Source organism: Phodopus roborovskii, unplaced genomic scaffold (assembly GCF_943737965.1).
Source record: "Phodopus roborovskii unplaced genomic scaffold, PHOROB, whole genome shotgun sequence".
Lineage (NCBI taxonomy): Eukaryota > Metazoa > Chordata > Mammalia > Rodentia > Cricetidae > Phodopus > Phodopus roborovskii.
The window spans coordinates 30,609,673-30,623,558 of NW_026126409.1; the positions used below are offsets into that span (position 1 = coordinate 30,609,673).

Sequence of the window (13,886 nt, forward strand, 5' to 3'; positions counted from 1 at the left end):
GTGTGTGTTGCTTATAACAAGCACAGCTATATCAAAGACTCCAATGCCTGAGACCTATAGGAGGGACAAGTCCTTCCAAGGGTATGGCTAAGAGAATGGCAAAGCTTCTTCTAGCCCAAATGCAAATTTGGACAGTCATATACTGTCAAAGTATCAACCACAGTTTCTACTCTGGGATAACTTTAGCCTGAAATTGCTCCATGATAGAGACCCCCCTCCTGAGATACCTGCCTTCACATTCACCTACACCACAGCTCTGCCTCCACACTTAGCTATATCTAATGAACCTGTCTCCTCCATTAAGGCAGATCAAACAGACATGCTATGGTTCCAGGTTGCTGCACAACTGGTGCCTTCCATTGGAGCAAGCACAGCTCACCCTACCCCAGATTTTCTCTGTGTGCCCCTGTGTCTGGCCTTTCTTCATTTCTTTGTCATCCCAGCCTGGTTTCCAGGACCAAGAGTCGCAGAGTGTGGCAGCAGACCTCCTTACTTGCAGTTTTTCTCCTAAGTCAGCAGTTTGCAAGGTGCAGCTCATACGGTGAAAGCAGCAGGTTAGTACATGCTTTTCAAAGCTACCTCTACATCTTGCTGATTCAGCCCCTTACAAGTGTGTCTTTTCCCACATCTCCGATGATGGAAGTTTAAAGAGCCCATCAGTGGTGAGAGCGTCAGGCATCTCTTGAAGCTTGGAGCTCACCTTCAATTCTACCTTAGTAAAATAAAGTTTACTAGACTTAGGCTGTGTTCTCTTTGAGTCTACAGGCAGTTGTCATACCTATGACAAGAAGACAAGGATTCTGTCTGTCTTTTGTTTGCCATTCCGTGTCCAGGGTAGTGTTTGGTATACACTAGATACCCAATAAATCTTTGTAAAATGGATTAAAGATAATTGACAGCTTTGGGGATTCCTAGACTTTGTCTATGAAACTCATGAATGCATGGTTAGCATATCTCCCCAAGTCCTTTCATTTAAAGGAGACTAAAATGCTAATATTTACTTCTCAGGATGACTTTGAACATGAAATGAGAAAATCACTCCAGACCTTTTAGTATAGACCTGGCACTTAGTAGGTGCCCATGCGATGCATGCAAATGATGGCAGCACCTGCTGGCAGCCACCACTTTTGATTCACAGTCACAGTGGATCCAGTGTTTAGACTTGAGCTGAGAAGAGCAGCTGTTGTACCACATCATGAGTCTGAACACGATGGAAGAGGAGTAAGTCTGCCCTGTATTATGATTATGTCTTCATCAATAGTTCCAGGCAAGCACTTGAAAATCTCAGTGCTTATTGATGACTCACAGGGAAGAGTACTGAGGGACCAATCAATATGAGCCTCTTTGTAACACAGGACTCTAGCTCATACCATGTGGGTGGTGGCTCCTCCTTCTTTCAGACTGAAGTGAGCTGATGGAAGCAGAAGCAGACACCTACAGCTAAGCACTGAGCCCAACTCCTGGAATCCAGTTACAGAGAGGGAGCAGTGATGAGCAAAGGGGTCAAGACCAGGCTGGAGAAACCCACAGAGTTAGCTACCCTGAACAAGGGGGAGCTCATGGACTCCAGTCTAATAGCTGGGAAACCACCATAGAATTGACCCAGATCCCCTGAATGTGAGAATTAATTAATTAGGAGGACTGGGTAATGGGTCAGTATTTATCCCTAGTATATGAATGGACTTTGGGAGCCCATTCCACATAGAGGGATACTCTCTCAGCCTAGACACACGAGGGAGGGCCTAGGCCCTGCTCCAAATGACATGACAGACTTTGAAGACTCCCCATGGAAGGCCTCACCCTCTCTGGGGAGCAGAAAGATGATGGGCTGGGGTTGGTTGGGGTGATACAGGAGGATGGGAGAGAGAGGGAACTAGGATTGACATGTAAAACAACCTTCTTTCAAATTTAAATTAAAAAAAAAAGGAAAAAGAAAAGTGAGTAAGTGACCGAACCAGAAATTGAACAACATTTATGCTTATCTTCAATCTCCACCGAAATCATTCCTCCGGAGCAGGGAGCTTACAGAGGAATGTTCTTTTAAATCAAGTTTTTGCCGCATAGCACAGCTATACATATATCCTTCTTACCAAGGTGTTATTCCAACTGCACAGGCCTTTGGCAAATGGGAATTCCACCCATGCAAACCACTTTCACCAAATAAGGTTACAGCTGTTTTGCTCCAGAGAGCCATCTATGCAGGACAAGCCCTTTCAAATGCTGGCCTTGACACTTAGCACCATTTCCCTCACCAGAGTGGAACCACAGGCTTGAAACTCTAGGCTTGCTGGCACTGTGGCTCTTTGACATGTTTGGCTCCATCCAGATAGCAGTGTGCAAAGCAGGTTCCAGCTTGCCTGGGAAGATGTCCAGAGATTGCCCATCCAAGTGTGACAAACCTACATGCAAGGCTGATTTCTTCCTTAGTGTACAGAACAGTTATTCTGGTCACTTCCTTTGGGAGTTCACAAAGGTCTCTTCAAAAAAAAAAAAAAAAAAAAACAAACAAACAAAAAAACAAAAAACAAAAAAAACACAAAAAACAAAAACAAACAAACAAACAAACAAACAAACAAAAAACCTCACTTCCTTTAGGTCTTTGGCTGTTTTGGTATAGAAATAAACTCCTTTACCATTGAATTTTTATATGTTCTGGACCGATTGAGCTACCTCTGCTCCAAAGCCCTAGGCAGATTATTGTGATGATGTGCTATGAGAGCAGAACTCCTCAAGAAATAGGACGTAAAGAAAAGGAAGGTGGGCATGATAATAACAAAAACAAGGCTGTGCTTTCTAGTATGCCAAAGGCTCCTCTGCACATGTCTGATAGCAGCTCACTTAACTCTTAACTGTATATTATGATGCAGGTACTGTTATCATCCTTTGTGTGTGTTTTGTCCATTGTTACCTAGTGCAAGAGCCATACTTTTTTTTTTTTAATTTTCCCCTCTTATTAAAAACCAATTATTTTCTCATACAATATATCTTGATTAACTGTTTCCCCTCCGTCTCCTCCTCCAAGTTCTTCTCCACTTCCCCTCCTTTCCAGTTTCATTCCCTTTCTGTCTCTCATTAGAAAAAGAACAGGCTTCTAAGAGATAACAACAAAACACGATGAAATAAAATGTAATAATATAAAAGGAAAACTGTCATATGGAAGTTGGACAAGACAAGCTAACCGAGGAGGAGAGTCCAAAGAAAAGACACAAGAATCAGAGACCTAGTGGCTCACACAGTCAGGAACCTCATAAAAACACTATGCTGAGAGCTGTAATAAAAATGCAGAGGACCTGGTGCAGAACCACGTGGGCCCCGTGCTCGCTGTTTCTGTCTCTGAGTTCATATGATCTTTGAAGAGCCACACTCTTAACTTAGGCAGTCTGAGGCACAGCTGCAACCTCAGTCCCCACGCTATCATACATCAAAGGCACCCTTGACACTGACTCATTCTCGCTTTATCAAAATAGTAAATTCAGGGGCTGTCCGCTCACATCACAGTAGCTCATGGAGCATCCCTAATGGTTGTTTGTCTCTCTTTAAAAGTCTGAGGAGGGCTGTCTTTGTTTACTGCATATTTTGAGGCATACCTCATTCCTGGTTAAAAGGCATTCCATGTGCCTTTACTTGCTTTTCACTGTGAACCAAGGGAGCATAGAGCAGCTCGCAGAGTCAATGTTTGTGGTTGCCCTTCATTGGAATGGGGCCAGAATCCTTGAGAACAAGCACACTGCAAATCAGGCCAGGCACTCACGTTGGTGGCTTATTACAGACCCAGTCATCTGAAATGCAGGAATTTCTTTCCCAAAAGACATATGATAATAAACACACAATAAAATACTTCAGGGGTCCAATCCAATGTACACACACAATGACTTGTTTTATGTCAACTGAAGCTCATCCAGACTGAAATTTGCCTAAATTTTCTTGCTTCATAGTCAATGAACCTTTTTTCTTCCTTAGGTCCTTAGCTGTGGAGATAGTACCCTGCCTTATATCTCAACATTCAAGACACTTAGATTTCCCCCTTAGATATCAGGATATCATGCTGTTAATAGAAACACTGGATTTCATTTTCCCAATCTGTGTTTTTATATTGTCTATTTCACTTTCTTAGATCTTTTTAAAACTATAATAGATCCCCCCCTTTTTTTTAACTCATCAATTCTTCTTTCCATGCTGAAGGTAGTTATTGCACATTCTGAGTCTGGAATTGCTTTACTTTCATTCCTTTAAATAAATTCTACCTCTAATTTTAATGTGTTTTTATTGTTCTTTAGAGTTGTCTTAACTGGCTTGTAGAAGTTTGTCCAATATACATCACTCTATAGCTAGTTCACTAGGAGAGCCTGGTATCACAATGACCAGAGTTAATGTTTAGGGTGCCCTTCATTGAAGCTAGAGCCCTTGATACCTCACTGGGTCAAGAGCATTGAAAACCACAGTAAGCACTAAATGTATTTTTAGTTTATAGTCTATAGATAGAGTCAAAGGATTCAGAATATTGGGCAGGGGAAAAAAAACATCAATTTCTTAAAACTCTATTTAGCAGTTTCCACAATCATGAATGTAGATGAGGTTGCTTTCCTCTTATGGGGTTAATAGATGTCCCTGAGGCCTTGTTACCAACAAAAACTAAGCTTTTCCTTATCACACAGCACTATTACACATATCACCAACTATCTATATCTACCCCTTCTCGGCAGTTATATGGATCTGAGCTCACTCTGATAACATATAATTGGCATTCCTTTTTTTCTGTCCATAGATGTTCATATGACCTCAATGGCCAACTACTGAACACCTCTGGGCATTACAATCCTTTAGTAACCAAACAGTAAAGTTGCAGGCATGCTACTCTGGCCACTTAGCAATAGCCATTGCATCTTAGACTTTCTTTTTATGCTGGTTAGTGACAATGAGCTAAGTTAAAGATCAGGAGAGCAAACACAGTTAGTTCTTAATGAAGCTAAGCCAGAGCAGTTTGTATGCTTGGGCCTCTGAAAATGCCTTTAATGTATACGTATATTTTAAAAGCATCATATAATTAGTTCATATTAAGTTACTAAATTACCATTGTGTGGTCTGAACATTTCTATAGGTATGTCTCATTATAATTTGTTTCCTTTATAATTCTCTATATTTTATGTAAACATTTGTAAATATTTTGAGGAGTGAGCCATAGGCTTTATCATTATCCTATTGTGATTCACCTTAGCAAAAGGCCAAGAAGCCTTGTGGGAAACAATTATGAGGCAACTGGCTTTGGGGAATGAAATGCACTTTGATGCCAAGATGTTCAGGTACAAGTGAGAGGGAGATGAGTGAGCAACTCAAGGGGTGCAAGGCGTAGACTGTTATATGTGAGAAACTTAGACTTAGAGATATAAGAACGGAAAGCTACTCAGCCCAGTACGGCTGTGTGCCCCAGCTATCAATCACAATTGTCCTCAAGTTCCCACTCAGTGAACACTTAGTGACACAATCTGCTCTTAAAAAAGAAGACAATGAGCCCAGAGGCTGGGGACATGAGTAAGAGAAACTCTTGAGGATTGTGACTGGGCATAGAGAAGGGCACAGATAGAAGTGGGTGAAATTAAGACCATCCATCCTGTTATTTCTCACAACTGGGTGGCCTTTTCCTAGTGGCAGCTCTGTAGTTTGTTTAAATAAGAACGCAGATCCTTAAAAATGGTGGAGAGTAAATGACAGGTTTTGTACATGGCATAATTTAGGGTATCATAAATAGGGCACCATTAAATTATGGGGGTGGAGAGAGAAAGACTGGACAAGACATGGGAGAGACAGAGATAATCTAAAAAGAAAGTTTAAGACTTCATCCCATGACCAAACTCTGCCTGGGTAGATGCAGCCAAAGTCACTGGTTGTTGAGAAGCCAGGTACAAGTCACTGGGGCCATCAGCCTCAGGGCAGGAGCATTCCAGCCACTATGAGCAGAAGCACTTTCCACTAGATGCTTCCAATTCCCCATATGTGTCACCTCATTTGTTTCACAGTGAAGAGGGATGTGGGAAGTTTTCCATCACCCTCCCTTCTACAAGGGAAGGCCAAGTGGGGTTGTCATATAAAAACCATTGTCTCTGCTATTCAGAAAAGTGAATCTCCTTGAACTCTCAACAGCTATGGTTTAGTGTTTTGGTCAGTGGGAGGGCTAAGGGCAGACATGCTTGGAAGGGAGGGGGTGGGGTGAGCAAGACTGAGGGTTGCAACAGATCAATCTCCAATTTATAATCACTGACAGTGTCAGCCATGAGCCAAGGGCCAGGGAGTACGAAACAGTGTCCACGTCCCCAGAAATCCGCATCAATTGTCGTCCATATTCTCCACTACATAAACATCCTAGCGTGTGTCTATGCTTGAGGAGCCAAATAACGTGGAGAATTCCTTCTGTGCGATGGGAGTAGCAACATCCTATTTGCTGCCAGGACTATGGGAAGGCTTCACTTTCGTCACACATCAAAAGCAATGACTGTTCTCCAGGTGGTTTCTATTAATGACTTTGTATTGGCTCCTGCATTTGGACTCTACAAATAGACTATTAATACATAACAAAAACAACAACAAAACTGTGAAGGACACAGGACTTTCAAGTCATAACACTCATTATTTTCTCATTCTCAGCTGTCCTCAGCTGTCAAACTCTAGATTTTATGAAAATCAAAGAGGAAACCCAGGGAAATGGTAATGTTTCAATTAGCCTAAAAAGTTCAAGCTAGAACAGCAAACCATAATCAAACATTGTTATATTAGTAATAAGAAATGTTATGATAATGAAGAAATAGTTCTTTTTTTTTTTTTCTTTTTTCTTTTTTTAGGTCAACCAATTCTGGTTAGGTATCTTGTATATCTTATGCCCTTAGCTTCCTCTGGTCAACCGCAAGTTGCATTGGATAATTTGGGAAGTCTCATTGCTTTAATCATGACATCACATTTTGTTTTCAAGCAGTAATAACATGGTAAAATTTAAAGTAATTTGTTTTCTGTACCCTGCATTAGGGTTAAATTTAATATTGTTCATCCTCTTCCTGTATTATTTAGATGAACAGAGAAAAACTTTTTGTTTATTATATGGTGCTTGGGCTGGAGAGATGGCTCAATCATTAATGGCTAGGCTCACAACCAAAAGTGTACGGTGGTTCACACCTGTAACCTCAGCACTGGAGAGGTAAAGGCCAGCCTGGGATACAGAGTGAGACCTTGTCTCAAAGGAAATAAACAAGTCACAGTCATTCCAAGAATCTCAGCCTGCCAAGGTATGAAACTTTCATGTTTATCTTCATAATCTACTTTATCGCATTCTCACACCTTAAATTCACCCTCTGCAAGTCCTGTCCAGACAATTACTTGATATCAAATAACCTTTGTCAACAACATGGCCCAGAAACCTGGATCAACCTTTGGAGACAGTTAATAATTCCTGAAGTTTATCCATTATTCGAAAAACAAATGGATTAACAACACAACAACAACAAAAGTCGAGAAAACATACTCTTTGACCCCTCCACGTGGATGGCTGAGTAAAGTGTGCTCAGGGCATCAACAAGGAGCACCAGAAGGCTGTTGTTGGATAGGGCTCTCCTCCCAGGGTCACACCCCACCACAGTGAGATGCTATCTACTGTCAGAATATTCTTCCTATCCGGAATTAAGTGGACCTCCGTTTTTTCTCATTGGAGTCCTTCAAACACAGCCCTGCCACATTTGGCGCCTGTCACACGAGTCCTGGAACATTTGAATTGCACCAATGTATGGATGTTTTTATTGCATCTCAAATGGCTGCTTCTGGCATATCTGATACCCTCTTGGCACTCAGAGTTTAGGCTGGAGGGAATACCAGCTGACTGATGTTGGGCGGGACTCCCACTAACCCACACCCTGCCAGGGCCTTGGCCTGTGCCAGTCAGGCCCAGGCCACCTCAGGCCAGACCTGCTGGGAAGATTGACCCTGGACCAACAGCTCTGCAGAGCTCAGGGCTACTGCCTGCAGTTTGTCATCTCCGCCACTGATTTCCTGACACTCCAAAGGACCTTGCTTTTCTTTTCAAGGTTAAAAAAAAAAAAAAGCCCAAAGCCTTAGCTGGAAACAATCAGACCAATAACAAGAGGCAATAAAAGAAAAAGAAACACCCCCACCCCCGAAACATTGAAGACCAGAGACTTCTATATTCCAACTGATGAGCTAGTTAATTTCACGAGTTAATTACAGAGTCTGTGCATTCAAAGGCTTCCTGGTTAATTCCCTCCATGCCCCTCACCTGCCAGCCTTCGCTCTCTGGTGTTTTTCCAGATAGCATCCAGCGCCCTGGCGGTGGAGTCCCTGATGTGGTCGCTGAAGGACCTCCGCAGCGGGGCTCGCAGGGGCCGAGCCATCACGTGGTCCTCGGGGTCCCCCATCCACCCGCCAGTGACTTCGGGCAGAACCCCTGGGACCCTCGTTCCTCCTGGGCGCTCAGGACACAGGCATTGCGGCTGGCGCTGCTGCCTCGGGACGCGGCTGCAGGCAGCCTCCTGGCCCACAGCCCAGCGCGCGCCGCGGCCACATCTGGAAAGGCTTAGGGCCAGCTGCTCCCGAGCCCGCTATCTGGATGCGCCCAGTGTAACCCAATCACCTCGCTCACTATGCGGTGCCGCTTCCTGAAGATGCCAGCTGCTTCTTCCGAGTGACAGAGCAGAGAGCAGAGCAGGTAGCAGTGTCACCCAGGTCCCTTTTCATCATGGCAGCGATTGATCTTCCTGACCCCAGGTTTTAAAGCCGGCTGGTTGTGATAACAATGCTCACTTTAAAGTTGTGGTTATGCAGTAAAGCAGACAAGGCTGCACTGTTTCTGAAACTGTAGCCTGAGTTTTTAAAATAAAATATTCACTAGCTCCCCATATTTCCTCTCCATGCCATTCCTTGACAGTCAGTGGTTTATTCGGATAAGCCCAGGCTTCGCCTCAAAATTAGATTCAAACACAACCAGGTTTCACCACCCTACCTTTCCCGGTAAGCAAACTGATTATTGGTTATACATCAAATACCCATCTCAAAAGGTTTTTTTTTTTTTTTTTTTTTTTTTTTTTTTTTTTTTTAAATAAGTCCTAGGCCGTTGTTGTACAGTTTTGGGAATGAAATATGAGGCGATTGCTTATTCTTTTTACAAGATTTGTTATTGTGTTTCAAAAGTGCCAAACATCTATGCCAATGAGTTTGGTAGGTTTTCTGACTTGTATCTCCTTTTTCACTGTCGCAGTTTCCACAATGTAATGTTCATGGTTTGGCAGGCAAGCCTAGCACTGGCATGAAACAATATCAAAGGGCCAGTCTACAACTTTTGCAAGATGAAATGACTTTAGAAGCATAGCGTGCAAATAAATGGTCAGGTGCTGTGTGAATGCTAATTGGTACTGTAGCTGCTTTGAGTCAAGAAGGCATTTTAACCCACCCTGGTATCCTGCGGCTTTACAGTTCTATGTGTATCCACTTTTGAACACACCATTTACAACTTAGTCGTACATAAACAGCATGCATACAAATAAGACTGCTCAGAAGTTGTAATTAACAGTAGTTACTACAGCATTTTAACAACACATGTGTCCTAAGATTTACTGTGCCCAACTTGTTAATGCTTGAAGGGCACCTACACTGGTCTGTTTTGATGTAATGAAATACTGAAGGCTGCATAGTTACACAGAGGCTTATGCAGCTTGCGATTTTTAAGGAGACTTTCAAGTGGCCGTATTAGGTCAGCCTTTCCTGAGAGCCTGATAGCACGTGGCAATCATTGTAGTAATGTGTGAGGAAGGAAGAGATCTCTGCACCAGACAGGAAGGGAGAGAGAGAGAGACCTGGGGTCAAGTTCACTTCTACAACTATTAGTCTTGATAGGACTCATTCTGAATCCCATGTGAGTCAATTCAACCCAACATCAGCCCATTCAGACACCTCAGCTCCCACTAGGCCCAAGCACTTCAAAGTCCTTCCATCTCACTGATGTTCAAGGCCCCAACACTTACTCATTCTTGGGGGAGCAACCTCAGATTACTTCTAATCCATAGCTTGGCAATTATGAATGTTCTTCTCAGTGCTTGGTTCTATAACTTTTCACTGAACTAGGCATGCATTTGGAGGCACTAATATAGTTTAGGCTCTAAACTCCTAACTGCTGAATAACAGACCTCTAAGCCTGGAAAGTATGAGGCCATAGGCTCAGTTGCCATGGAACTGGGGAAAAGGAAAACAAAACAAAACAAAACAAAAACAAACAAACAAACAAACAAAAAAAAGCAAATAAACCTCTGCCCCCAAAGCTTTCACCTATTTACTTGATGGTTCCATTTTAGAACAAATCACTAAATCCCAGCATATTGCAGAGCTACAGTAATAAAACCAGCATGGGTTTGGCCCACAAACAGACACAATGATCAATGGAATAGAATTGGAGACCTGGACATAACTCTACATACTTATACACACCTGACTGTCGACAAAGAAGCCAAAAAACACAGGCTGGAGAGAAGATAGTATCTTCAACAAAAGGTGCTGGTCTAACTAGATGGCTTCACGTAGAGGAATGAAAATATATCCACATCTATCACCCTGCACAGAACTCAACTTCAAATAGATCAAGGGCCTCAATGTAAGACCAGGTACTCTGAATCTGACAGGAGAGAAAGTGGGTAATAGGCTTGAACTTATTGGCAGAAGAAAGGACTTTCTGAATGGACCCTGATAGTGCAGGCATCAAGACCAACAAATGGAGCTTCATGAAGCTAAAAAGTTTCTATACAGCAAAGAACACCATCATTTGAGCAAAGTAGCAGTCTACAGAACGAGAAAGTCTTCACCAGTTATGCATTTTACAGGGAGTTGTCTCTAGAATATATAAAGAACTAAAGAAACAGTGTCACAAAAATGAATTAACCCAATTAAAAATGGAGTATAGAACTGAACAGAGAATTCTCAAAGGATGAAACACAAATGGATGAGAAGCATAAAAAATATTCAACATCCTTAGCTATTAGGATTATACAAATAAAACTAGTTTGAGGTTCCATCTTACCCCAGTCAGAATGGCTAATACAAATTGAACAACTCATGCTGGCAAATAATGGAGTGTGGGGCTACCGGGGAGGGAACACATTTATTAATGGTGGGTGTGCAAAATGGTACAGCTGCTATGGAAATAAGTGTGGAGGTCTCTCAGGAAGCTGAGAATTGATCTACCATCAAGATCCTGCTATACCACTCTTGGGCATATATCAAAAGAACTGTAGCTTACTTACAGAGATACTTGCACGTCCATGTTCATTGCTGCTCTATTCATAAATGATTCAGAAACTGGAAGCAGCCCATATGTTCACCAACAGAGAAATGGATAATTCACACATAGACTATTACTCAGCTATTAAGAAATTGAGATCTGCAGGTAAGTGGATGGAACTAGAAATAGTCATCCTGTTGGATGGAGGTAACTCTGACCCAGAGAGACAAAGATTACATGTGTGCTCTTATATGTGGATGTTAGCTTCTAAGTTTTAGATATGTGTGTTTATGTTAGAAGAGTCATGGAGGTTAGGTAGCTGATAGAGGACCAGAAGGGAGGAAAGAGATTTCCAAGGAAGGAGATATAGAATATAGTGCTATAAATCAAGAAAGGGGTGACTAGAATAGGAGGATTGATTGGGAAGAAGGATGGGAGGGTAGGTAGAGGAGGGAATTGTGGGGAGGGACAACTGCCACTAAATAACTTTGAAAAGTCAGGAAAACTACTATTGCAGATGTTTCCTAAAATATAGTCATGTATGAAAGGAATTTTTAAAGAGAGACGATGCCCCAACTAGACATCACATGCTACCAAATAAAACTCCCAGTTTTATAAGAAATTTATAAGAAATGAGTTATATATTTTTGAGTTGTCACCCATAACTCATTCCCCAAATATTATAGGCTATTGCCAAGTGTGGGTTATTCTCCATAACATTCTGTTGTTGTTTTTTTGGTTTTTTGTGACAGTGTTTCTCTGTATAGCCTTGGCTGTTCTGTAATTTGGGTAGATTATGCTGTCCTCAAACTCACAGAGATCTACCTGTCTCTGTCTTCCAAGTGCTTGGATTAAAGGCATGCACCACTACCACCAAGCCAACTTTCCATAACATTATTATAAGGCTACATTGCTAAAGATAACATAGAGACATTGAGGTGGCTTTCAAGTAGAAAATTCACCTCTACTGACTATCGTTCATGGTGTATGCTTGCTACCAGAGGAGAAAATGTAACCATCAATATTGCCCATCTCTGAACCTTGTCATGTAATGATCACAATCATTACAATGAAAACCATGCCCAGTTAGACAGCAGAAGTGGCCACAGTGAGCAACTGAGAATTGCCCTGAAGCATTCCTGTAACACAATTATTGGCAATTGCTAGTATAGCCATCTTATGGTACCTGTGCAGAGGTGGCACCAGGACCCAGAGATAAAACTGACAGCAGAGGGATGACTTTGGATGGCTTATATGATTACCACGTGTTGTTTTATGGAAAGGTATTAGTCAATTGCTTAGAGAGTTTTATTTTTTTAACAGTAAAGACAGAATCTATCTCATTTTGAAAATCTTACTGAGAGCTACTGATGGGGTAGAGAAGTTTTGGGAATGGCGGGAGCTGGAGCAGGTTAACTATAGGCCAGCTGGACCCTTACTGAGTGTCAGTTGGCCTTATTGGGTAGGAAGCCTTTCTGTAGCCAAGTAGAGAACTGAAGAAGAACAATGGTGGGTAATAGTATTTACTCCTCTAGGTTTATGTAGCAACACCTGACTCATTGCGACACCCTGTGTGTGTGTGTGTGTGTGTGTGTGTGTGTGTGTGTGTGTGTGTGTGTGTATGGTACCATCTCCTGTTAGGAGATGAGGACACAGCAGATCAAAGAGAAGAAATCTGAGGATGGCCCAACAGTGGGTAGCACATCCAGGACCCATACTCAAAAGCTCACTAGCCTTCCCACCAGCTTGAATGGCCTTCAATTAACAGTGACAATGATCCATCAAACATCTAGGCTTAGTTAGTATCAAGCTATGGATCAAAACTTCCTAATCTCAACCAAATGAAATAGCCAGTTAGATCTGGAGTAGGGAAGTAACCTGAACTGACCTCAGAGCTTTAGGTCACCTTGGTTATGGAAATTGAAGGGCAATGATTCAAGATAACCAGACCCAGTTCAGTGCTCATTATAGGAAACAGCAGGTCTCATTCTCAAAATAAGAACTCCAGCCCAGCTCCTTTGTAGCACAGCTCTCCAGGAGAGCACTCAGAGCTCATCTCTGCAGTATCTGAAAAGAACCCAATTCATTCTTAGCATAAATTCCATGAAGTAGAGTGAGCCATAGAAGTACTCTAAGGGAGTAAAAAGATACTTTATACATTTATTTGTGTGTGTGTGTGTGATGTTGATGGTTGGTACTCTTTTGTAGATCAGAAGATAACATGCAAGAGTTGAGTCTTTCCTTCTACTGTATGAGAGCCTGGGATAGAACACGGGCTGCCAGGCTTCGTGGCAAGCACCTTTACCCACTGAGCTATTTCACTAGCCTCCTCTCTAAGAAGTTTTAATAAAGGAAGTTAATAACATAAATATAACTCTTATTCACTGCTTGAGGAGTGAGCGTGTATGTTAACGTCATTTTCTCCTGTCTCCCTCCTCCTCTCTGTCTCTCTGTCTCTGTCTGCACCTCACCCCCATCACTATGCTGCTTAGGTTGGCCTCATACTCCCTATCCTCCTGTCTCAACCTTTTTTTCCTCTGCTTCTTGAAATAAAGGTATACTGTTGCAACATGCTAGGCAAATGTTTTTAAGGCCAGAAAAATGTTTTTAATCAAGATGGGCTTTG

At 42.2% G+C, this 13,886-nt stretch overlaps 1 protein-coding gene across 2 annotated transcripts in view; it reads right to left on the reverse strand.

The window, feature by feature from the left end:
- Positions 1–13,886, reverse strand: part of Dlc1 (DLC1 Rho GTPase activating protein) — a 355,052-nt gene that overhangs the window by 157,276 nt on the left and 183,890 nt on the right. Inside the window, exon 1 of one of the 2 annotated variants that reach the window (XM_051182278.1) lies at positions 8,273–8,511. The exons of the other annotated variant lie outside the window; for it this stretch is intronic. Within the exon in view, the coding sequence (XP_051038235.1) occupies positions 8,273–8,411 (139 nt within the window). The 5' untranslated portion in view covers positions 8,412–8,511. Of the gene's footprint in view, positions 1–8,272; positions 8,512–13,886 lie in introns of those variants that run through there. 2 annotated transcript variants of the gene reach the window in all.